General features: G+C 42.0%; 2 protein-coding genes across 12 annotated transcripts in view; one reads left to right on the top strand and one right to left on the bottom strand.

The window, feature by feature from the left end:
- The window catches only part of stx7l (syntaxin 7-like), a 235,768-nt gene that overhangs the window by 84,922 nt on the left and 124,629 nt on the right, over window positions 1-26,217 (bottom strand). The gene's annotated exons all lie outside the window — the stretch shown is intronic.
- Window positions 1-26,217, top strand: part of ino80 (INO80 complex ATPase subunit) — a 39,888-nt gene that overhangs the window by 4,337 nt on the left and 9,334 nt on the right. For all 11 annotated transcript variants that reach the window (XM_063902442.1, XM_063902443.1, XM_063902441.1 and 8 more), the window contains 19 exons: window positions 844-1,047; window positions 1,743-1,947; window positions 2,194-2,261; window positions 2,347-2,568; window positions 3,691-3,771; window positions 4,158-4,253; window positions 5,597-5,656; window positions 5,770-5,912; window positions 6,369-6,453; window positions 6,534-6,651; window positions 6,825-6,910; window positions 8,610-8,777; window positions 9,066-9,199; window positions 9,341-9,408; window positions 9,612-9,705; window positions 9,823-10,042; window positions 13,614-13,754; window positions 14,403-14,628; window positions 23,563-23,690. In XM_063902442.1, coding sequence (XP_063758512.1) covers window positions 844-1,047; window positions 1,743-1,947; window positions 2,194-2,261; window positions 2,347-2,568; window positions 3,691-3,771; window positions 4,158-4,253; window positions 5,597-5,656; window positions 5,770-5,912; window positions 6,369-6,453; window positions 6,534-6,651; window positions 6,825-6,910; window positions 8,610-8,777; window positions 9,066-9,199; window positions 9,341-9,408; window positions 9,612-9,705; window positions 9,823-10,042; window positions 13,614-13,754; window positions 14,403-14,628; window positions 23,563-23,690 — 2,547 coding nt within the window. The remainder of the gene's footprint in view (window positions 1-843; window positions 1,048-1,742; window positions 1,948-2,193; window positions 2,262-2,346; window positions 2,569-3,690; window positions 3,772-4,157; window positions 4,254-5,596; window positions 5,657-5,769; window positions 5,913-6,368; window positions 6,454-6,533; window positions 6,652-6,824; window positions 6,911-8,609; window positions 8,778-9,065; window positions 9,200-9,340; window positions 9,409-9,611; window positions 9,706-9,822; window positions 10,043-13,613; window positions 13,755-14,402; window positions 14,629-23,562; window positions 23,691-26,217) is intronic.

Below are 26,217 nucleotides of genomic sequence, written 5' to 3' on the forward strand. Positions count from 1 at the left end.
GACTATTCAAGTTTTGTCATCGCACACACTCTGGAGTGTCGGCCAGAACACTGCTTCACGGCCAGGATGTTCAGGGTATGAGGTGTATGTTGGAGAAGGCAAGGAGACGACGACAGGATGATTCAACCACTTGTATTGATGTATATTTAAGACACCAATGGGCAACAGACGTATGGTTACAGGGGATTTGTTTGTGTGTGTGTGTGTGTGGTTCTGAAACAAAAGAGAACATGCAAATAATAAGTACAAACTCCGACTTAACCCGCACGCACATAACTACGTTACATATTAGCGTAGCAGGCTAAACTCACGGCATCACGGAGAATGTAGAATATTACATACATACATAACCATATACCCACAAGTACTACAGGCAAGTATGTAACTACATTATAACGAACGTACATAACATAAGTGCGCAGATTGACGAACGTCATTCAGCCCGGTAAGCGCTCGTATTACTATGTTCGTATTAATAATTATAACAAGTAGTACACGTCACCAACATATTCCATTCATTATAATAGGGAATAACATCATACTAAACGACTTACTTTCTCGCATGGACGAACACTGAAACAAACAGGGTTTCTTTCGGCAACACGGGAAGACGTGCTACTACCAAGAGCGCACCGGAATAAAACGTAAACGATGCGCATCGCGCTCAGTGTGACGTAGGTCTCGTAACTAACAAAGTAATAGTCCATAACCTGAAACGGAGAAGTCAACATATTAAATGCCTAGAGCCTTTTGTACAGTAAATCTTCACATCTCTGTTTTTGTTTGATTAAGAATTCATTTTATTTCAAGTGGAATATTTAAGCTCTGTTCGTTTCATCTCAGTTGGCTCATCAGTGCATGAGAGAGGTCCGGCGTGCTGCTATCCAGGCCCAGAAGAACTGCAAGGAGACGCTACCACGGGCCCGCCGCCTCACCAAGGAGATGATGCTCTACTGGAAGAAATACGACAAAGTGGAGAAGGAGCACAGGAAGAGGGCGGAGAAGGAGGCTCTGGAGCAGCGGAAACTGGACGAAGAGATGAAAGAAGTAGGTGGAAAGTAAAGGGGAAACATCCATCCATCCATCTTCTCCCGCTTATCCGTCAGGGTTGCGGAGGTAACAGCCCCAGCAGAGAGCCCTAAACTTCTCTTTGCCTGGCCACATCAGCCAGCTCTGACTGAAAACATACCCTCGTAACGTAAAGGGGAAACATTTTTAGAAAAAGGTTGTACCAAAGAGTTTTGCTTCATTCGAAATGTGAAAAGTCAATCGACAATTGAACGCTGCAAATCTCTAGGCTATCCATTGTGTTTGAAGCTGGTATTTCTGCACAGTTGCAAATAAGAATATTTTAAGATCCCAACAACTATAATAAGTCAGAAAGTCTAATTGTATTGAGAAAAGATAGATTTAATCACTTCCTAAATTCTCAATATGATTTTATCACACAAAATAGTCTGCTTTAATACACATTTGTTGGCCTTTTAAAAAACTAAATGCTCTGTGTTCAAAAAAGATGCACATACTTAATTAAAAGTGGATTACATAAAAACTTGTTTCCAATAATAACATAGAATATAAAGACAGAAACACATTACATTTGTACCAATAGAAGTACTGAAAACATGATAAAAAGTATTAGTGTAAAGTGTAAAGATGTAGCATAACATAACTGAGAAAACTTAGGGTGGTGATATTAAAGGGTATTCCTTCTCTTCCTGCTTTTCTCCCGTCTCTCGCAGGCCAAGCGCCAGCAGCGTAAACTGAACTTCCTCATCACCCAGACGGAGCTGTATGCTCACTTCATGGGCGGTAAAGCCAGCATGGGGGGTCCGGACGGAGACACGGCTCAGGAGGAGATTCTGAGGAAGCTGGAGGACAACGCGGGACACAGACAGATCGACATCGGAGGAGGAGTGATGGTCAACATGGGACAGGAGGATTACGGTATGAACGACTCGGTCCAGTTTATTCAATCAGTTTGAAATTGAAACTCAATATTACTGGTCCCTTTGGGGAACTGTAGCCAGCTATATGTGTGTATCTGAATAAATGCCAAATAAACCATTTGTTAGTGTATTTGTAGCCTGTTTAGTTTAGATTATATTTCATATTTTCCCTCCCAACTTGTGGTATAGAAATGAAATATTGAATTATTTTGGTTTATTCACGGCGGATTGTGTACGGTTTCAGATAGCAATTACTACAAGTCCCAGGCGATGAGGAATGCTAAAGAAGCCTACCAGATTCATCAGGAGAGAGTGAGTTGATGCCTGCACACACTCATCCATTCCACACACACTCCCCGTGTTTACACTCTGCTAATGTTCCATTCTCTGCCTGCAGACGCGGATGTTTGACGAGGAGGCTAAGGACAGTCGCTGTGCCTCGCTCCACGTGGCTGTCGGCCCGTCCACCGGCGCCGGCTCAGGGTTCGGAGAGAGCTACAGCCTCTCCAACCCCTCCATCCACGCGGGGGAGGAGATTCCTCAGCCCACCATCTTCAACGGCAAACTCAAGGGTTACCAGCTCAAGGGCATGAACTGGCTGGCCAACCTTTATGAACAGGTACATTATTCCGGTAACACTCAATTGGCACAACAATCAGTGTTTAAAACATGAATATAAACACTTCCTAATAAACCCAGTATTCTATATTTTAGAAGTTAGTTTGTACCTGCTAACAAAAGAAGGGTTTGAGTCATCAGACGTTTGGAGCTTTAGTTTTCAGGAAAATAAACTCAGCAAAAGTTAGCCTTTAGCTTGTAGCCCCTCTGCCCTGTGTCACACTGAGGTTGAACCCTTTATTCAGGGTTTGAGACAAAGTGAATGATGCTTATTGTTTCTCTATTTCCTTATTATTGGCGTTATTTTAGAAATGTACATTTTTATTTTCCTATTTTGTGAATGAATTGCTTGAAGGCAAGGCAAGTTTGTTTATATAGCACCTTTCAACACAAGGCCACTCAAAATGCTTTACAAAATAATAATAATATTAACAATACATTTAATTTGTATAACACACTTTAAAAACAACGTCATCTCAAGGTACTTGCTTTTGTATCTAAGAAACATATTTAATAAAATACATTAACAATAACTAGGGAGCTGAGTTAAAAGAAAAAAATAAGAATGAAATGAATTCACACATTAAGAGCATTACGAAATAGTGCTGCGGAAACATATTATACAATGGCATTTAAAAACAGTCTTTTTAAAGCAAAGATAATAAAATAAACTTAAAACATGAATAACACAGGTATAAAAGTTACAGTTTAGTGTAAATTAAACTGTAACTTTTTTCCTGGTAGTTTGTTCTAGATATTTGAAGCATCATAACTGAACGCTGCTTCTCTATGTTTAGTTCTGACTCTGGGGACAGAAAGCAGACCTGTCCCAGAAGACCTGAGCGTTCTGGATGGTTCATAATTTAGCAGGAGATCAGAAGTGTATTTTGGGCCTAAACCGTTCAATTCTTAAAGGTTAATCAATGTTTATGTTTTCATAAGGTTATACTTATAGTATCGCATTAGAATAACCAGGAATTCTCTGCACCCATATGAGAGTATTTAAAAAGTTTAGATGTCTTACTTTGCAGGTTTGTTTTGGCATCAACATGATTCCATATTTGCAATGTCCTTATTCAATCCCAATGAATGATTTATTTTCTCCTTTGTTCTCTGTCTGCAGGGAATCAATGGAATCCTGGCAGATGAGATGGGACTGGGAAAGACAGTCCAGAGTATTGCCCTGTTGGCACACTTAGCAGAGGTGAGGCCAAAGGCTTTCATTCATCACAACACTTTCAAAAAGCGCGTGGAATATTCGATTGTCTGCTGTTGTTACTAACCTACGAAAACATGTAATATCCAGCTTCTTTTTGCACCTGCATCCTTTTGAGAGACCCTTCAATTATGACTCACATCACTTCTTTCCTTGTTATGAACAGATGATGAGCCAGCTTTTTAGATTGTTTAGTCTCAAAACACCCAGAGCAGATAAAGTAGAATCTAGGGGAAATGTGTGCTAAGTGATGAGCTATCCATAAGAGGAAGATGCATACCGACATCCTCCATGGCTTCCTGTTTTCAGGGCTGCTCACACATACAATGAGCACCTGCTGTCCAGCTGATTCCTTGTTCTTGTTTTTCACACAGAGAGACAACATCTGGGGTCCATTCCTGATCATCTCTCCTGCGTCAACGCTCAACAACTGGCATCAGGAGTTCACTCGCTTCGTGCCCAAATTCAAGGTGAGGATCCCTTTTTTAAAAAAATGCTGCTGAGCGGATACACCTGCGAAAACACGCCCACAGGAATCCTGACATTGTCATTTCTAATGTTCGCTTTCACTACTTTAATGCAATGGCTCTAAGCCTTGGTATCGGAACCACCACGGGTTGGACAAGATCGTTTCTGGGGGTCTCTTATGGCTTTTACGTCACAATTGCTTTTAAGAGTGGTATAATTTGCCTAGTTGAGCCCTACTCATTCCGTTGCATTCACAGAACAAATACTGCTAAATGTACGGGTAATTAATGAGCAATCAATGTGATTGCATGCGGGGAGGGGAACACAATCACAATTACTGTTGGGGAATTCGATTCGAAAAGGTAGAGAACCACTGCTCTAATCCAGTGACGCAATGCTTTTGTCGGAAATTCTGTCAAATATCTGGTAACTTATAACCAGGATGAAGGGCTCAAAAACGGCACATATTTCCAGAACTCTCCACTAGAGGGCAGTATTTCACCAGGACCTCGGTACCATGACTCCCAAACTGTCAACACTTTGATTGTCCAGTGGCTGCACTTCTTTTTGCACTTAACAAAAATGTTAAAAAAGCATTCATCAAACACATCAATTTGTCAGCTATGCTAAAATGAACACACACACACACACACACACACACACACACACACACACACACACACACACACACACACACACACACACGCACACGCACATTATATAATGCATAACTTGTTACCGTGCCCATTTTCTCTGAGACTTTAAAAATAAATCATTTCCAGTTAGTTTTGTTAATGAGGTGTGAAAAGACCCCATTACACCATTTGAAGATAAGCTTCCTGCACACTCAAAGCAAACCTGACTGAAAACAATGGAACACCGGCGTGCGGTGAGGGATGAAATGATGTGTAAATCTTTTCACATCACACTGCAAATCAACCACTCGGTGACTGAGCCTGTGAATCATACACGTTGCTATGCTTACATCTCCTGGGAACATCCCTGTAGCTGTGTTGACTCGTATACACAGCTACAGTAAAGACTTTCCAAAAGCTCAGTTCAGATTGATTCTTCATGTTTTTGCTCCATTAATGAGTCTGTGGCTACATGTTTCATGTATTCATGCCAATAATTCAGGAATAATGTTATAATGAAGTTAAAAGATCTCATATTTCTCTTACCAGTTTGTCATGTCCTTTTTAAATACAACACCACAAGTATATTTGTTTGACCCCATCACCCCAAACTACAAGTAAATACCAGTATTATACATTTGTGACTATTATTGTGATCAACGCAATCAAATTGTCAGCGCTAATCAAAATACTTCTCCGTCTTTGGTCAGGTGTTGCCATACTGGGGGAATCCACACGATCGCAAGGTGATACGGAAATTCTGGAGCCAGGTAAAGGAGTTGTAAACATACGATGCTTTACAGAACTGTTTTCTCAATAAATGCTGTTTCTTTTTCCTGTCCATATCCCTTTCTCTACCTAATATATTTCTACCCTTCAATAGAAAACCCTTTACACGCAAAATGCACCTTTCCATGTGGTGATCACCAGCTACCAGCTGGTGGTGCAGGACGTGAAGTACTTCCAGAGGGTCAAGTGGCAGTACATGGTCCTGGATGAGGCTCAGGCACTGAAAAGCAGCACCAGGTACGCAGAAAACATCATGTACAGGAATAATGGTTAACCAGACACATCACAGGGTGCATTCAAATATGTTCAAACAAACAAACATACATATATTTAATACATGTATATATATATACATATACTTCAGGTTTTTCTTTTAGAAAAATATAGTATGAGGTGCTTGTGTCCCTTCTGGACAAAATTATGGCGACGCCCACATCACCATTTCTTTATGTCTTAAAGCTGCTGCTTCATATATTGCACCTCAAACAACAAATAAATCATACTCACTATTAATAGAGTCAAATACACCATTTTAGTACATTTTTAAAATAGATTTTAGCTGCTTTTTTCTTACCCCAGGTTTAACCACTAGATCTGCAGATTATAATTTTGATTACTAAAGTGAATGTTGATAATACTAATGTTGATCATTTGAATAACTGGTGTGATTACTGATCCCCTCTGTTTTTTCAGTGTTCGGTGGAAAATCCTTCTACAGTTCCAGTGTCGAAACAGACTGCTGCTCACCGGGACGCCCATCCAGAACACTATGGCTGAGGTGAGCTGTGTGTTTCTGAGTGTAAGTCAGTGTGAGCCAGACAGACCTGTTGACAGCTGTGTGTTATTACTGTCCCTCAGCTGTGGGCCCTGCTGCACTTCATCATGCCCACACTGTTCGATTCCCACGACGAGTTTAACGAGTGGTTCTCCAAAGACATCGAGAGCCACGCTGAAAACAAGTCTGCCATCGATGAGAGTGAGTTCAAAACCCCAGCGTTCTGAAAAAACAGGTTTTCAGCTGACAAAACATCAGCTTATTTGCGTGGATATTATGTCATCTGTGTGCCAGCATTGAACTGTTATCTCTACTCAGTGATGCGTGTGATTTGCTCCGCAGCTAAACACAATTGTGTGATGTTTGTGTTTCAGACCAACTCTCCAGACTGCACATGATCCTCAAGCCTTTTATGCTACGCAGAATCAAGAAGGATGTGGAAAACGAGCTCTCAGACAAGGTGGGCGGGGGGGTGGGCGTTCAATGTGGCAACCAAGATTCTTGTCCAGAGTTTCACATTTTTTCCCAAAGTAATTGGGCATTTGGATTTGGACATTTTGCCATGTTTTGAGAGGAAATGTTTTCCATGTGGTGACCTTGAGAAAGGCTCTGGATTTTCCATGAACCCAACGACAGGTAACTTTCAGGGAATATTCCCTACTGGTTCCCTTAAGGTTATTTAGAATAAGAACAACTTTAGTGAACCTGTTAAGGAATGCTTCCTGAACATTCTATGAATGATGGAAAAAAAACAATTAGAGACATTTTTAAGGAAATGTTCCCTGAAGGTAATCTAAACGTCTGCCAAAACATTTACATTTCCCTCATAAAATGTTCCCTAAAGGTTCTCTGAAGGTTATTTGACGGTATACAAAAAAACCTCATGAAAGGGATCATATTTACTTTCTTGTGGAAAACCATAGTATACAAGCAAACCTGTTATTTTTCTGCTACGAACCTAAAATAAACCTTTTTATGCTGACACAAAAACATTTGGCAACGGGTCGAATTTGACCCGAGGACAACAGGAAGTAAAAAAACAAAAATCAACTTTATAAAACATTTTTAGGAAACGTTCCCTAAATTTCCTCTAAAGTTAAATTCAAGTTATACAAATAAAAAAATCCCCTCAGAGAACCATCAGTACCCTCAATGTTATTCTAAGAAGGGAACATTTCGAAAGTTAGAGGGCATGTTTGTTGAATGTTAACATTCAAAAATAACTGGGGACCAGCGTTGTTGAGCTCTACCACATCCAAATATTGTTTGCTGAAAAGATTCTGCCATATGATTAAACAAACTTATATCTTTAGTCAACACCATGGAGTCCCACTTCTTTCCTCTCCTGCTTAAACCTGCACCCTTCCTCCATCTGTCCCCCCCCGGCCCCTCCTCATTGACAAAGTGTTGTAATAGGCTTGTGCTGGCAGATCCTCCTGACAGATGTTGGACTCACACATACTCACTCACAGGCTGTGGGAGGCACAGTTCGCCGCTCCCCCACATCTGTCTCTTTCACTGTCCTTCACACTAACATGCAATCCTGCCAGCCCACTTCCTTTTCCTTCTCCCCTTCGCACACCGAAGCCAATAGTAATGTTCTCTCCCGGTGCATGGTTCGTTTTTAACGGTTTGTTGTCATTCACTTTCACTGCTTTCATCAAGCATGACCCCGGATAAAACCAAAGAGCTTGATGTGTGTTTTTTTAAGAATGTGGGTCAAACTGGGCATGGAGTCTGCACCCACAAATCCATATGTCTGTCAGGCTATGTGAAAATACTGCGTGTTTTTTATGGAGGGATAACAAAGTGGTAATGCTGAGTCATTTGTCTTAACTGTATCCACATGTGAAATAAATGCAGGAAGCCAAGGTTTACTTTGTAAATCAATCTTTTGTAACATCTCCAATTGAGATCCACTGTTGTCTTATTACACATATTCCTTTCTTGCTCAAGGAAAACCAGACTGTTTAGAGTGTCATTGGCCCAAATAAAACATATTTTTTGTGTTCTCATCATGCAGTTTTAAAGATTTCACCAATAGAAACAAGAGCATTTTTATTTTTAGTTATAATATCTCCTTCTTCTGGCCTCCCCGCAGGTTTGAATATAAATCGTTGTTCGACCCTTTACACACTTGTTCTTCTCTCCCTCTACAGATTGAGATCCTGACCTACTGCCAGCTGACGTCCCGGCAGAGGTTGCTCTACCAGGCTCTGAGGAACAAGATCTCCATCGAGGATCTGCTGCAGTCCTCCATGGGCTCGTCGCAGCAGTCCCACAACACCACCTCCTCCCTCATGAACCTGGTCATGCAGTTCAGGAAGGTACGATGTCCCAAAATAAAAAGGAATACAGCTATAAAAAGCTTTTCAGATGCAGCATAGAAAAGAATGATTGATGGTTGTAATTACTCATAATAGCTTTAAGATCATTTCAAACAGTATTTTGTTTCTGCAGGATGATTCAAAATGATTAAAAGCACTCCATTTTATGGGAATAAACTTTGAGATGCACAATTGAACATGGTTCTTTCCAAGCACAATCATGAGTAATGCTGGTGACTTTAAAAACACATAATTATACACTGTCTGTCTCCTTGTGTGTGTGTGTAGGTGTGTAACCACCCTGACTTGTTCGAGCGCCAGGAGACTCGCTCTCCGTACCACATGTTCCTGAAGCCCTACGTCATGTCCAAGTTCCTCTACCGCCACGGCCTCATCCACGCATGCAACCAGGCCAAAAACAAGTATGTCCTTTCACACGGATACAGCACACATACATGCCACAAATTAAATGACAACAGGTCCATCAAATTGTCTACAAGGAAGGTCTCTTTTGATATTCCTCACATTGACCGGTTTGACTTTGTCTCTTTCGTCCTCCTCAGATTACTTCAGGTGCTGTTGTCTCCCTTCTCCCCGAATCACATCCAGCAGTCTCTTTTTCACAGAAAAAGTGAGTGTGTATTAAGCATTGAATTTAATCGTACACAAAGCTCTGGAATACATTTTCAAACCTTCACTTTCACCCCAGTGCTTTCTCTTCGCCTCCTCTTTTGGTGTTTCCGTCATTCTTTTCCCGCTTGCTACTTTAAAATGTTTACTTATTGAATGTCCTTGCCTGAGTCTTGTTTTCTTCATTCTGTTTTTACCCTTCAGGTGACGACAAAGGAAGCTGTTTCTCCTTCCTGCGCTTCATCGACGTGTCTCCAGCTGAGATGTCCAATCTCATGCTGCAAGGAACCTTAGTAAGGTGGGCTTAAAGATTCATGTCTGTTAAATAATCAATAATGTCCAATTTGACACAGCATGGTAATGGAAGAATTACATTTTTTCCCTCCCTCCTGCTTCCTGCTCATTTCTCTCGCAGGTGGTTAGCCCTTTTTCTGTCCCTCAAAGCTGCATATCGGCTCCACCATCAGCGCCTGTTCAGCCTTGAAGAAGGAGAAATTCAAGAGGAAGCTGGAGACTCACAGGGGCAGAGAGAGAGGTTACAACCCAGGAGTAAATGCCTCTCTCGCAAGGACTTGATCTTGTGGCTGAACAGACCCACCAATTTCCCGAACACGCAAACCAGCCCCGTCCTGCAGGTAAGAAAACACACTCAGACTGAAATCCGTGGCAGCACATGACTGACAGGAGAAACTCCAGCAGTGAGACATGGGATGCTGACCAGGCTGAAATTTCCCCCAGAGCACACGTCAGTGTTTGGCCACACAGCTTGCTCTCTGCCCCCGGCTTCGTCTCCCTCCTCTGGGATCCAGTGTGGAACCCAATCCCTCTGTCGCCCCGTGACCCAGTAACACTGTCCTCCCTCCCGTTAATGTGTCTCCAGAGTGCAGAGCAACATCTATCTGACAGGGCAGACTACTTATTTATTTATTTTATTTTTTATTATTATTTATTTTTTATTTTATTTTATTTTTTATTATTTATCTTATTTGCACCATGTATGTTGAGTTGTTGGAGGAGCACGTGACATAAGATTTTCATTGCCAACATATACGTGGTATATGCTGTGCATATGACCAATAAAACCTTGAAACCTTGAATACTTCCACTGTCAGACCTGTAGAGGAAAATCACACTTTTAAGATAAGAATATAGAACTCCTACTGTTTTAAAATAATTTTTGGCTAATTGAAGTGCAATTACTTTCCATTTATTTCATATTGTTAATGTTATTGTAGGATATAAAACCAGGTTTGGGCGATAGAGACATTTTTTAACCATGTTGAGAACAAGACAATTAATCTAGCGTTGATCATCACGGCTTTATTTTGATAAATAATTATCATTAATGTGGGTCAAATGACTAAGAGGGTGAAAGCATGAAATAGAACAGCATAGTAAGTTCAGAAAATGACAACTTTACTGACGTGCAGCCTTTGAAATAAGGAAAAAACATTAATTATGCCTTATCATGATACCCAAAGTCAAAGACGATATTTAATCTCATATAACAATATTGATACAATATCATATAGTGCTTATTCTTTATTGTTAACTAAAATGGTAAAAATAAATTCTATATTATTATATAATTTTAAAAAATGTATTTTCAAAGGAGTATACAAAAACAGCTTTACTGTATGGTTATTTTACACAGACTTTTCCTATTTGTTTAATTACCAGAAAACGCACTGTATCATAATATAAGGTACATCATTATCGTGATATGAAATGGCCTATGTCGTGATAGAACATTGTGACCTACCTCACATCAAACTGTTCCGTACCTTCACTTGTATATGGTTTCAGATCAGCATATCTCACTCGAATATGAGAACCACAGGGTTACATATTGAAAGTTCATATTTCAATTGTGTTATTTGGCCATATGGAAGCCTACAGTAATTGTTGCGGAGGAATGGACAGTATCAAGCACAGAAGCCAGTCCAAATATACAGACCCCCTCAAAGCAATGCGGACAGCTGCAGCCTGCAGATACTGTTCGTTTGAGCCTTTCTACTTAGAGAAAAAAAAAATCATTAAAAACACATCAAATATTTCACCCCATTGGCAGATTTGTATCAGATTCCCATCCTCCACCAATTGTAACCGGACTTGTACGGTGGAAACTACTCAGCAGAAAATGCTGCCGGGGTAATTCCATCCTCCTCTTCCTTTCTCGGCCTCCTCACACTGCAGAGCGGCTTAGGTTCCCCCCCGGAGCGGCTTAAAGACCGAAAGAGCAGAGAAATGGCAGAAGCCAGTTCCAATAGGAGAAAAAAAGAGAACAGTTTACAGACACCTGGAGAGCTAATACTGTATGACCCTGCTGACACCCCTTACTCCCACTTAAGCTTCTAGAAGAAATGACTCTCTCCCACAGTTTACTTCCTTCTACTACTCGTTTTTCTTCTGAAGCTGTGTGTGGCTGGCACACAGTCTCTCTCCTTCTCTCTGGCTGTGTACTTCACAGTGTGGTCAGTATTGCTTTCAGCTTTCCTGCTGTTGATGATGAGGAATTGAGAGAACCGGGCGATTTTAAATGATCCACTGAACGTTTTTACTCGTACGTTAAATGGAGTTTCTGTCCCTCTGTATCACTCATCCCCCATATGAAACACATCCATCAGCCATGTGTGGGGTGAAAAGCATTTCCTTTGACATTGAGAATGGATTTATTACATTTAGCTGACACTTTTATTCAAAGCAACCTATATAATAGCATTCAACCATGAAGACACAATCAGAAAAATATTATATAGTATTAGAATTAGCCTTCCCAATAATAGGGTAGTAGGGTATATCTGCTATCATGATACTTTCGAAATGTATGTTTTAACCATTTAAACCAAATATTTTCTTTAGTCTTAATAAAAACGTCAGTCCCTCTATCTCATACATTTCTTCAATTTATTTCGGACCAAAGGTCTACTATTAGTGGTTCGGCTTAACCACTTTATTCACATAGCACTTCATGCATCAGGTGCAGCTCAAAGTGCTTTAACAAGGCACATATTTAAGGGAGTAAAATAACTTTTAAAAGTGGGTGTCGCTAATATAAAGCTTATTTAAAAAGATGTGTCTTTTTAATATTTCCTGGTTTATCTTCCTGGTGGTAGTTAGGAGTAATTGCTCTTTTTACTGCTACACAGAGTATTTTCATGAGGTACCTATATGTCCCTGCTATTTCTACTGCTAGGTCGCCCAAATTAAAACAAACTATGCATGTTTTTCTTAAAGACCGGCATCTCTGTACCTTGCTCTCTTAGTCGGTCCACACAAAACCTCGGCTACCAGGTTTAACCCTAGGATGCTAACATTTGGCATGAAGGTGGAGTGTTTGTGTGTGAATCATACAGTGTATGGTGTGAATACATGAAGGTGTGAATGCATGCGCTTCTCATATGGTATGTTTGTCATTCTAAATGTTGTGGGTCCCACTCTTTTTGTCATATTTTCTTTCCATCTATCCATGAAATATCTGAAAACACCACAGTATATACCCACGCTCTCGCCAATTTTTTACGGCCTTAATACAAAATAAATCAATTCAGTGGGGGTGTCTTGAGCCTGACTATAAAGGACGTCATTTTACCATCTCTACCATTAGGTGGCACTGTGTATCCACCATTTTTGCAGTGTCAAGCAACACACACACACCTCTTATAACACCTACCACTGCCATACATATATGAATAACTCATCATTATGTCTATGCGTAAAATGTCTATGTAAATAGGTTTTGCCCAAAGGTTATTTGCAGGAAAGATTACATGAACCGGCGCGCTGTTGATCCTGTGAAATACACTGCTAAATTCCTGCATAAGCTGCATAATCATAGGTTTTACATAACATTTTTAACATTAAGCTGAAATAACATTTTCAGGGTTGTAGCCAAGAAAGCCTAAATATACTGTCAGAGCAGTTTAGAGAAAAAAAACATGAGCGCTGCACTCGGTAACCTCTGCAGCTTTCGGTTTGTTTACCTCGTAGTGTTTCTACAATTTGAATATTTTTTTTAATTGCAACTTTGCCACAAATCAAGGCAGGAATCCGTTCAGCAGGCGCTGGGAAAGGAAGATGTTTTCAAATGATTTGCAACACAATAGAGTTCACCCCTCGCTTGTTCTCACTGCATTTGGGAAGTTTTTGGCTTGAAATAACACGTTAGTAATATGTAAAGTATTATTTTTTGTGTGTGTGTTTTAGGACTTGGTGTTCACAGCCTTAAGACCGGGAATGATGGGACACACAGACGTGATGATCCACTGTCGAAGCTCTGCCACTTCCACCATGCGGCCCTGCCAACCTACACTGCCACCCAAGTTCCTGCTAGCTGCCACACCCAGGGTATGTATATTTGTGTGTGTGTGTGTGTGTGTGTGCTGACCCATGCAAGATCGACAAACCTTTGGGTGGTCATGGAAAGGGAAGATGGAAGCGCTGTGCACATTGCCTTTGTAGGTTTTCCATAATGAGCAACTCTTATCTGTGAAGTGTGTGTGTGTGTGTGGTTGGGGTGTGGGGGTGACCGCTGTGACTTCCAGCTGCATTTAAAACAAACAGAGCCTCTAAAAAAAAAAAGTGTTTCTTTCGCAGGTTGTTCTCCAGTGGTTAAGCTTCCTTTTGTCCCCCCTCCCACACACACACATACATACACTTTCACATGTTCAGCCACAAACAGAACCTGCTGATTTAGTAAAACCGGCTTGTATTCAGTGGTTTTATAGGTCTCTTGGTGGTACATTTATCAGCGTCTTTGATCTATAGCTCAATTAACAGCCGTTTGAAACATAGCCTCGTGCAGAACCAACGTTTGTAACACAAATGTATTCTGTATAGAAAAAAAAATGCAAGGTTTAAATAATCCGACCAAAGTCATAAAATCATGGTTGTTACAAATAATCCTAAAATAAATCTCCTTCTCTCCTCAGCACACATTGTTTCCTTTTGTTTCCAACGTGTAAAAACCCTCGTCTCTCCTTTTCGGTTTCCTAGGTGACAGCAGTTCCCATGGAGCGTTATTGTGATGACCGCAGTGCAGAGTACGAGTGGCGGGTGACGCGCGGCGGAGGGGGCGCAGTCTTCAAACAGTGTTTCCTCTACGGCTCCCCTGAACTTGCCTCGGATTGGCGTTTGAGGGCCAATTCCTTCTACCCACAATGCCCTGGGGGTGTGATGGCCCTCTACCCACGACATGGATGGTCCTACATCCGGATACCTGGTAAGGGCTTTGTGTTGTGTGTTAAGTTAACGTTGTAAATATACTTTGAACTTGAGTTACTGACGGGGTGTCTTATTGGTCAGTGCTGCAGCTCACACTGGTTAACCTGATGTAGCTAAAGGGAATATCTGCTAGTGAACAAGTATTAGTAAATAATATTTCGGTCTATTTGTAAAAATAAATGGGACTGTTAGTCCATAGCTGCTGCCTGCATTGTCCTGGGAAAGTTGAAAATGTTTCAAAATTAAAGCCGATGTATTTAAAAAACCTTTTTAAAGCCTATAACTTCAATAATAGTACCACTTTCATTTGCTTGAGTCATTATAGTGTTAAATATAGTATTTTTTTGAACAATTCTAGAGTGTTTTGCTGTAATTGAATTGGTTGATCTAGTTTGTAGAAAGAAAAAAGTTCCATAGAAAAGAGGTATGTTTTTTTCTAATGAACTTTGTTTGCAATTGGAGGACCAAAAGCCATCTAGCTACATTATGTTCAAGGGGAGTTATACAGTAGACACAGACACCGATACTGCTGTTACCTTAAACTTTTGGAAACTCACTTACAATCTAGACTGATAAACAGCAATTCTACTTCAGGTGTACTGTCCCTTTAATAGTGCTGTTTTATTAACTGCTGGATATCCAGTTTTGACTAAGGACAAAAAGAGGCTCCCGTGGGAGAATCCACAGAGGCCAGCTCGGGTCAGCAGGTCAGAGCCAGGCACATCACTCTCCTCTGTCCCGGTCTGTCTATCTGCCAGGCAGCCAATCCCTCACTATCTAATGGAGCTGCCTAGATAAAGGGCTTCTGCAGAAGTTCACTCACATTACCAGCTAATTTCCGTTAAGGTGTGAATACCGGTCCGTGTGTGTGTGTGTGTACGTGTGCTTGCAAGCACTTTTATCAGAAGAGCTTAGCTTGTCGACTTTAGGGTCAGATGGGGCAGAGTGGGAGCTGATTCTCTGCCAGCGTTCGGAGGGCTGATGGATGTCCAGGGTGAGAGAGGCCATTACAGCTTTACAGACAACAATTCCCTTCTCACTGACCCTCTCTACGTCTGATAAAAAGTCTCCGTCATGGATTATGATGACTGCTCTCTTCCTCTTGTGTGGCAACAGAAGTTTCTGGCACGGATATTAGACATGTGTGTCTTTTTCAGTGGTGGAATGTTAAGTACAGTTTACTTGTACTTTACCTGAGTTCTTGAATTTGTTTTGATGTGAATGAGAAATATTGCTTTTTATTTTGAATGCAGGACTTTTACATTTTAGCTTTGGTTCTTTAACTTAGGTCAAAGATCTGAGTACATCTTTCATCACTCGTCTTTTAATACCAGCCGGCAATAAACTCAATTTGTATGTTTTAGCTCTTTTAACATCCCTAAAGTATTCTCTTTCCCCCCTACCCATCTGTGTATGCATGTGCTTGTGAGAGTGTTTGTGTGTAAAAGTGAGAAACCAAACAAGTATTTGTGTGTCTGTGTGAGAACAGTCTGAAAGCTCTTGTGAAGTTATACGGAGGCAGACAAAGCGAGGAAGTTTAGCTACTGGTCATTGTTCAAGTGCTTAGGTAACACTAATTCTGTGTGTGTGTGTGTGTGTGTGTGTGTGTGTGTGTGTGTGTGTGTGTGTGTGTGTGTGTGTGTGTGTGTGTGTGTGTGTGTGTGTGTGTGTGTGTGTGTGTGTGTGTGTGTGTGTGTGTGTGTGTGTGTGTGTGTGTGTGTGTGTGTGTGTGTGTGTGTGTGTGTGTCCACTATCGGGTCCACTTAAGGGAACTGTGAGGCACTCATACAGAGCCCTGAGGTGTCTCTCACCCCTCTCCGCACACTCTCCCACGCTGCCTTTTTTCACACGCAGTCAAGAGGACAAGCCTCACCTCCATCTCTCTGGACTAACGGACAGGACGGGGGCGCTGATCTGAAATCAGTATCTGGCCAAAGCCTCTCAGTCCGTCTGGTCTCCCACTTCTTTCTCAGCCTCAGTAGGAAGGAAGTGACCCAACACTCCGGCACCCGTCCTCCGCTGAACACATTGTTGCCACATCAAGGTCTAGATATGTACAGTAGCTCAGCTGAAGTTTCCCACCCTCCCTCTCCTCTGCACTCCCAGCCCCGCACCTTTCTAGAACAAATGGCAGAGCTGAATAACTGTTTGTTTTGAGCGCCATGGCGTGAGTACGGCTGCCCACTGATATCAATAGAGGAATCTAATCAGAGGACTTATTAAGAATCGGTCCGTGGAGGAGGAAAATACAATAGAGGCCATAATATCTTGGGCCTCAGATTTGTTTGTTTTTGATGGTGTTGTGATGGATACATTTCCCTGGGGAAAAGATCTACTCTTTGTTTACAGCATTAACTAGAATGGTTCTCAAAGCTCCCAGCCCTTTACCAAGACTGAAGTAAAAAGTTATTTGTGTATCTGCTCCAAAACGTAATGGGTTCTTTTGTGGCCCATTCTACACAAATGTTATGATGATTGGGTTCAGTGAATCTCTTTCGGATGCAATAATTACAATTATGTGATTCTGCTGCACTTGATCAGAGCGAAAGCAAGGTGCATGCAGGGTATTATCAGTCAGGAATTGAACCCATGCATATGCAGCAATGTAGTCTTAGGCACTATAGGACGTGACAGACCAAGAAGCGTTGACTGTAATCAAGAGGGACATTCCAGGCCTTGTTTGTTTGCTATAGTGCTGCAGTTCTGTTGGCACCTGTCTTTCGTATCCGGTAAAACTTGTCACATACAGACACATTTCATGTCGATGAATGTTCAAAATCAGTTCTGAAAGGAAGCAGTTCTGCGTGCTAAAGGATTATTTGCAGAACATTCCAATGTGACACAGAAATAACATCCCCTCGATTTCTGTGTGGGCTCTGCATCGCTTACCGTAATTATAAGGAGCCGTTCCGCAAAATGACGGCCTTCTCGCTACAGCGGCGACTTTTGGCTCCTTTTTCTAGCTTTATTGCGAGCTTGGAATCGACTGTGCTGTGGAGGAAGATATGTGTGTGAACGGGACGGTAAAGGACATTTATGTGCGTGTTGTTTTACAGCTTGTTTTTAATGACTGTATTTAAGTGTATCAATAAGACTGTGAGACAGAGCTAGAGTCAGGTCTGGCCCAGCCTACATCAGGCTGTGGGAAATGCAGTTCTGCCTTCCTGTCCCTTCAAAGAAACTCTGCTCTCCAGCAAAATGGCAGGAAGCTTGCCCCGGCCCTCTGATAGACGGGCACACAACAACACAGACGGCCAGCCTCACCGCACTACCGTCTGACTATGCCCTTTTTCACTGTGCATTAAACTGGCACCGGCAAATGTCTGCGGAATTTCTTTTTTGGCAGCATAGAAAAAAACTAAAACTTCCAGCCAAATGTGTAAAGGGAGATGTTATGACTTCCTAATGCAAGTTATGGCTATAAAAGTGCCCTAAAGGGTGTTCACTGATACTTTAAGGAACTTTGATCCCAAAGTAGACTGAAGGGGGAGACATTAGCCACATTATACCTCCATGAGGACATCTTTGAACATGGAAGCCGAGTTGTATCTCAGCTCACTTTGTCCCTTCGCCAGCTAGCTTTCATCTGCGGTGTGTGTCGAGTCAGTGCTGGCCGAGGGTAACTAGCCGTAATCTGTCTTAATGACAGAGTTCACCGTGGGCCCCTGTGGTGTGGTGAGAGTCCTCATCAGACTGTCTGTCTCTACCCCTGCTTAACGGCTCCTATAGAACCAAGTGAAGCTTCTGGCATGTTCGTCCAGAGACAGACAGTGATGTATTTGCAAACACATTCCATTTATAAATACATGAATGCAACCTATCACCCATTTTTCTGTCAAAAGTGGTCACACGGACGCATTTTGGGGGCTTTTTGGAATGCGTGTGTCTTCTCCGGAGTTCTACAGTAGAGACACTAGAGTCTGTTCTAGTTGCAGACGGAAGTCTTTTTGGGGAGGTACCATTTGTAAAGCTTCACTAGAGCCACCAACAAATCTGTTTTCTGACAGCCTCTCCACTCATGGCTTCCAAAACCTCCCGCTGGCATCTGGCTCTTAGCCGTACTGATGCTTCGGCTGTGAGAAAATTAAGTTTAAGTCCCAAATTTGTCAATACATGCATAAGCAGCGAAGTAGTGTCAGGCTAATATTTCCATCATCAGCAGCTCCGAACAAGTGTTGCCCATTGACTTATTGATTGCACAGTGTAATGTATCATTATACAGTGAGGGGCCGACGCTCGGTTCGATCGCTGATTCGACCCGCTCTGTGGCCCCCCATCTGTCTCTCTTTCTCACATAACCACCCATCTATCTTCTTTCATCAACTTTTTTTTCACTTCTCCGATCTCGCTGCCATTCGCCTCCACCCTTTACGATCACATCTGGCCCGCTTTCCCTGCCTGGTTGGTGTGGCTCTGCCCTTTGGCAGCAGCAGTAGCAGAAGGGACAGCACAGGACAGAAGACTGTAGCAGCGTATTAATGAAATTAGCGTCGTAGTTGGTTTGGGAGTATCAGGCGCCAGGCACCAGGGCTGGGCCGGGGTTAATTAGCTGGCAGCAGGCCTCTAATTGGGTCAGGACCGTGTCAGGCCCCTGGCTCTGGCCCTACAGGGATTGGATTACACTGTCGGGGGACAGACAGTAGGGGGAGGGAGAGAGGGTGTACAGGGGGGAGTTTGTAGTAGCAGAGGAGGGAGCTGGAGGGTGCTGTGGATGTGGTAGAAAAGGGGGAGAGGGGAGGGACAGGGGAGTGTAGCCTAATCTGCTGGCAGGAGGTGAGGATGGGAGGAGATGGGGAGGGCCGGTGTTTAAGACTGGATTGGATTTAGGCGGGTGCGTGGGGGTGCTACGAGAGGGGGGCAGGGCAGGTGGTGAAGCTTGATATGTGTATCCATAGCAACAGCAGAGTGGTGTGACACCACATGGGATTTGCTTGTGTTTTTGGGGTGTGGTCTTAACGCAGGCGTTGTTCTTCGTCAGTCCACAATTAGAAAGTTGGTTTGTGTGTTTGATTGCAAATCACAATTGTTGTCACTTGTGTATTCAGACAATTGTGTGCGGTTTGGTTTTTGTGTGAGGTGGGCTGAGACCCTTTTTGACTTTGCCCTCAGCTTTATAAAAATGAATGGTCATTTTGGCATACCTTTTTGATTTACGTAGTTCTATTTTCTGGCAAAAGTTCACCCACCTGGGACGTTATGAGAGCAAATCCGCACCTCAAAACATGCAAGAAATGCTTTAATCAACCAATCCAAACCGACCCTAGGCCACAAACTGCAAACTTTATGAATTCTAGGAACACAACTTTCAGGAATGAAGAACGAGACGACATAGATGGACAGAATGTCTGTGTGTTGAGGGAGAAAGGGACCAACATGTTTGAACTGAAGGTAGAATGTATCAACATTAAGAAAGCTAATGTTTTTTCAACATTATTGCATCTGGATATCGTCACAGTAAGTCTTTTAATTTCATTGATATCATGACATCTCCATCTTGGAAGAAAAGGTCTTTGACTATCAAATGTCCGAATCGTTTTCGCCAAAAAAATGAACACTACTATGTAACACATTTTTGACTGAATTTCATATGAACTAATCTCGAAGGCCATTTTATTTGAATCCCCATACGAGTTAGACGTGTGGACATATCTATTTTAATCCTTCTTAGTTCTCCGTAATTCATGCTACATGCTTAATGCTTCCTGTTTGCTCACATTTATGGCCAATGGTCATGCATTTCTCTGCGGCCACATTTAGCTTATAATGTAAGCCATAAGTGTTATGTTGGAATGAGACAGACTACCAAAGCTCTCCCTAAAACCCAATTATACATTTTTTGGCTTCGCTTGATAGGTAATGGCAGCGATAATTTGAATATGAATAGGGATTTTTGGTAAGATGCTCTAAATGATTTTGAACTCAGCCACCTCATTCTCTGTGAGCCATAGCCGGCCTTTAGGGAGTCTGGATAGTCTCAGAGCAGCAGTCAGTTGTCAGAAATGCCTCGTCAGTTCTGTTGTTTTTCTGCTTCCCCTTTGTTGACGTAGCATCGTCTGTCTGCCAATCATTTCTGTCAGCTAAATGCCAATGACTTTCAAATATCTTAAGATCAGATGGTGCCCTCGGCTTGTCCACAAAGATCAAAATGTAAGAATATCAACCGTTTAGTCAAATATTAGAAGGTGGCTGTCTTAAGGAGCTCTACTATTAATGATCTCCTTCATAATCCCGGAACAAACAAAAGGATTACCCGGAGTGACATGCCTCTTGGTACAGAAATAACAGTATTTAAGTGCTTAAAATGGGATTTTCAGATTTACATTTCAAGAATCAGATTAAGTACATATAACATTTTGTCCTGTTTCGCCACAAAAATCCTCAGATAGGGGCTTTAACTCTTCTTCAAACGTGAGGTTGGAGTCTGGAAGCTTAAATGTAATCTGCTAAACAGAAACAGATTGATGGCAGTGGTTGAGCAACATAGCCTTATAGAGCACTTAGGTCTTTGCCAAACATTGGTTTGTATCTGGTTGGTTGGCAGCGTGGCCCCCGCAGCACTGGTTGGTGCCCTTGACTGAGCAGCGACCACGTTTATACTGGCACCCGCGGTAAGAAGGGCCACGTCTGATCTTAACCGCTACATCACCACCGCAGCCACCGTGCTAATACAGCCTCACTGTAGCCGGAGCCACCACAGACCCCTTTTTACTTTCTGTCTGGAACTTTTTCCGCATGTCTCACGCTCGCTTCCTTTTACTCTTCAATATCTTGACGCCAAGGCTGATTATAAGCCTGTGATGGCAGGATGCACCGTTTGTGTATCTCAGGGACTGTGGTGCACGGGTCTTTCAGTACATACTGAATTGGGCCACAGCAATGTAAAACAACCGCCTATCTTACAGTAAGTCTTCAGTTATGTTGGGTCTGCTTCAGATGTTGTATATTATCCCTTGCTATTACTGTGTTATGAGTGTCTTTTATTATCCTACTATGCCCATTTTACCGTCTTTTTCTCTACGTTTGAGTCCAAATGTAGTTATTTTTATGCTCTCGGAGAATGTTAACAAGGAATGACAACAATACTAAAACGCATAGCTCTTTGCCCACAATTCACCAGCTGTCTACAGCGAAAAATGAAAGACATAAATATACCTTTGATTCCAAACTCCCTTTGTCAGCACATGGGAGCTCTACGACTGTGACCAAACAGGCTGAATGTGTTTGACATTCTTGCACCACTCCACAGTGACCTGTAGGTGAGCTCTCCAATACCTCCCCAGAGTGTTTCCCCTGTTCATCTGTTCCATTAGTTCCTCTTTAACACCTCTACAGGGCCTGACCTTTTTCGGGGGGGCTACACCAAAGGGTCACGGGTCAGGGTTCAGCCTGAGTACGCATTAGCATAGAATGCTACTGGTTGAAAAGGGAGAAAGATTCAGTTCTTGAGTCTTGTTGGATCACCAAGAATACTTTTGCGCTTCTGATTGTCTTACAGCAAAAATAATTGAATATCTAGGTTTAGCAGATACTGTGGATGGTAGTAGTCATTTGCATGTGGTTTATGTTTTCTGGCCATGTTTTGTGGGTTAATAGAACATGATTTGAACACGGTTGGTTGCATTACATTGGCAAAGCAAGAAAATATGGTGGGAATATATTTAAAATCCAGGCTTTCGCATTACAAAAGGGCCTAGGAACAAGTGTCCCAACTTGAGCGTGAGATGACCGAGCCCTACGCTCCCATAGGGACTCTCTTGTAACCCCGGCCCCGACCCTGTCACCCGACCCTGGACCTGGCCTTAGGTTATTCGTGCTCAGGGTCAGGACCTCTGGTCGAACACCATAGTGTGCCCGTTGCCTAGTCGATGGCAACCCAGGCCCTTTTCCCATTGTGCCATTGTGCCAGATGACGTTAATTCCTCATCAGCTGGACATGAAGGGAACCACTTGAACAGCAGACCCAGGGTCAGATTGCTTCCCTTTTTAGTGCTAAAGACCGCCTGATGTGGTGCTGGCAGTAATGTGACCAGGACCAACTGCCGGGCCTATTTGTTCTTCTTTTGTGCCATTGTTAGAAATGGAGTGTAAATCATGCTTTTTCCTCGCAATTTCTCCTTCTTTCTTGTTCTCTCTCTCCAACTCTCTTGTTCATTCTCACGCTGCGCTCTCATCAGCGGTCCAGTCAATAAGGGCACATGCTTTATTTAAACAATCGGCAATCAGGGACAGATTTAGCAGGATTGATCCAGGGTTGATCCGCTCCAGTGAAAGGGTCTTTATGCTAGAGAATACAGTCTTAACGAAGGCTTGTATTGATTAGGGAAGAGTTAATAATCTCTGCATTGATTGGGCAGGGCTGTTTCATATTCTGCCATGTTAACATACTAAATATTTGCAATATGGGGAAAGGTTTTCTTGAAAAGCTTTGATTGCTGATTTCTTTACTTAAAAAAAAGTCCACTCTGGTTATATATACTGTAGAGTGCTGCAGGAATGACTCCTAAAGCAGGGAAACTGGTGATTGTATTTGCATTTGGGTTTTTGGATGGTTTTTGGTTAAATGTCTGAAATATAAATATCCAAATCTGGAATTTTGAAGCTTTTATTTTAATATCAAATAAACACTAGACCCTAATCACCCTTAAGCTAAGTAGTGATGAGGTAATATTAGCATGGTGTAAGTTGTTTATAGCTGTTATAACGTTAGCCATTTTTCATTTGCGAAGATAATCGTGCTGAATAAAACATGTACTGTATGTATAACGAACTTTGGTGTTCCACCGAGCTTATCTTCTGCTATAATCCAAAATATAATTAAATAAATAATTGTACTGTTTTGTCCTGGACATTCTGACTGCATAAAATGGTTCGCCTCAGTTTCTCGCTACCCAGGTAGTTTGGATCCTCACCTCTCTGTCTCTCCCTCTTTTAGATAAGGAGAGCCTGATCACGGAAAGTGGCAAGCTCCACACCTTGGATATCCTGTTGTGCCGGCTGAAGACCCAGGGACATAGAGTCCTCATCTACTCCCAAATGACCCGCATGATAGACCTGCTGGAGGTATAAGCACACACACGTGCACACACACCCATGTCATTGTGACATATTCTCTCAAACCCTTGCTGAAATGAACTATTCATTCAAATGTGTATTTTAATTACAGTGATACGCAGCACACAGAACCATACAAAAAAAAACCTGAATTATTTACAAAAAGGGGATAAACGCATTCATTTATTACTTTGCATTTAGCTGACGCATTTATCCAAAGCAAATAAGCCAAACCTTTAAGTGCCACATACTTAAATGATAAGGGTTTGTCTTTTTAAATATTTCGCTTGCATATATCTGTGTTTCTCAAAGCCAGTTGTGGAACTGGCGAGTATTGAGCTCCAGTACCTCTAATCATCCTTCCTGTCCCTCGTTAGTGCTCTCATTAGACGGCTAATTAACAGGTCAGGCCTAATTATCAGGGTCTCATCTGCAGGGGAGGCCGCCAGATGGGAGGGATTTTCTGGAAGGAGTGAAGAGAGAGGCGAGGTGGAAGGGAGAGGGGGAGATGGGAGTGGCAAGGGGCCTTGGGGTTAGAAATTCTGTACAAGACAAAAGTAGATGAGGATACAGAGAGGGAGAGAAGATGGAACAAATGAGGGAAGATCAACACCAATGAGAAATAGCAGTGGGATTTTTAAGACAACAATCTTGAAGAAAACCCCTACACGAAACACCGAAAAGTCGCTTTGTGTTTAAGCTTAGAAAGTCAGAAGCAATCAGGTTGAAAGTCCCCAGAAAACACAATAGCGAAAGGCCATTCTGCCTGTAGTCATGTGCAAACAGCCCCGGTACGTAGCCTATTGTTGCCTCCTTATTTGTTAGAAACATCGCTATGGAGCCAAAAGCTTCTGGCATGATGTCATTGGGAATTCCTTCCCTGTTCACACGGTGCGCCGTCGTTTCCACCGCCAGATCTTTTGATGGCCAATGGACCCAGCCCTGGTGGTTAAGGACCGTCTTCCTGTGTGTCTGGAAAACAGTGTGTGTGTTAGGCCGTAAGAAAACAGCAATAGTGAGAGTGCTATAGATATCTCGGGTAATGAAGGCTAGTTAAATACTGTGTTTACCCGTTCGGCCATAGTCCAAAAACGTTTCGCCAGTAGTGTGTTTGTGAAGTCGTTTTTTTCACTTGAGATTATTAAGTATTGGTCCTTTTCTTCTTTAGGACTATAACAAAATAAAGATTGTTATATATTGTGTGTATAGCTGCCGTCAAGATTTCTAATGGATTATATACTGTACATATTAAAAAACCTTAGTTTCTTTGTAGAAGAAAATGCTACAAGATGCATTTTTTTGTGTTAAACATGATCAAAACACTTAACTACAGATCCTTGGGTGAAAGTCACAGAAAGACTGACTTTATTGACGTAACTTTATTTACTTTTATTCCGAATTTTTCCTCAAGTCAAACCATGCCACTAGCTTCATAGGGGTCAGGGCTTCACAGCTAGAATGTGAATAGTTCAATAAAACATCACTTAAATGACTTTGCTTTTACTCCTGTCTCGATAATTATGTTATCTACTTAAAGTTTGAAAAATGGACATGACATTGATCGTTTTTACGTCTTATTTATTTCGGATATTTTAATTTAGAAATATTTCGAATATTCTTAAAAATGGAACATTTATTTTATTTCTACTTTTAAAGGAGTACTTTTTTATTTCTATTATGTTATGACTTACAGTGGTCTTAAAATGAAAATATTGTCTACTATTGAACTTTTGTTGAAAAAAGATTCTGGGATAACAAATTGTAGTCATTGTGACAGGCCAAGCGGATATAACATTTCATCAAGTTTGTATCTGATGCCTAGGGTTTTTGTTATGGTGATTGGCAGTGAGATGGGCCAATCAAGTCTCAGTAATTGAGCATGACGGTGGCGTTCAGCTTGACTGATACGGTTAATCTTTTCCAACTGACTGCCCCACCAAGTGCTGTTAAAGTGCCTTTTTTACGGTCTAAGTGACCTCATTCAGTAAGGGGAGGCTGTGACAGCATCTCCTCCACTAATGGATTAAATAGATCCTCAAATGGATTCATGTATTCCCCAAATCTGGCTTCAGTTTTCCTACTCCGTATTATCTGTATCATCAGCCGGGGATGAAAACTCTACAGATGGAGTTGATTTCCTGAACATGGGACTGTGACTCAGGGAAAGAGTGAAGGAGAGACTGATGCTAATCTCCATGTCATTAGCCTCATTGTTGTCGTCGCCAGTCGGCTGCCTGGTTGTCCTGGTGACATTACAGAGTTGGGTGATGGATCGTTTAGATCCGGGTGGCCAGAAGAAAAAAATTACATTGTTTTTTTTTTTATACTGGCAGCAGCCGATACTGGAGCGAGACCGCCAAGTCACGGCCCTCCTGCTTGAGTGTCTGTGGCTGCTTAGACGGCACTTTACTGTACTGATGGTCTGCGGTTCAGGTTACAGTACTGGAGGGGGATGCCCACAATGAATCCAGGGTATCATGGCCCAAAAAAATCGTCTTTATGATCAATGTTCATGTGGCTGTTTACTTATATGAAC

This window comes from Eleginops maclovinus, chromosome 15 (genome assembly GCF_036324505.1).
Source record: "Eleginops maclovinus isolate JMC-PN-2008 ecotype Puerto Natales chromosome 15, JC_Emac_rtc_rv5, whole genome shotgun sequence".
NCBI classification, from domain to species: domain Eukaryota; kingdom Metazoa; phylum Chordata; class Actinopteri; order Perciformes; family Eleginopidae; genus Eleginops; species Eleginops maclovinus.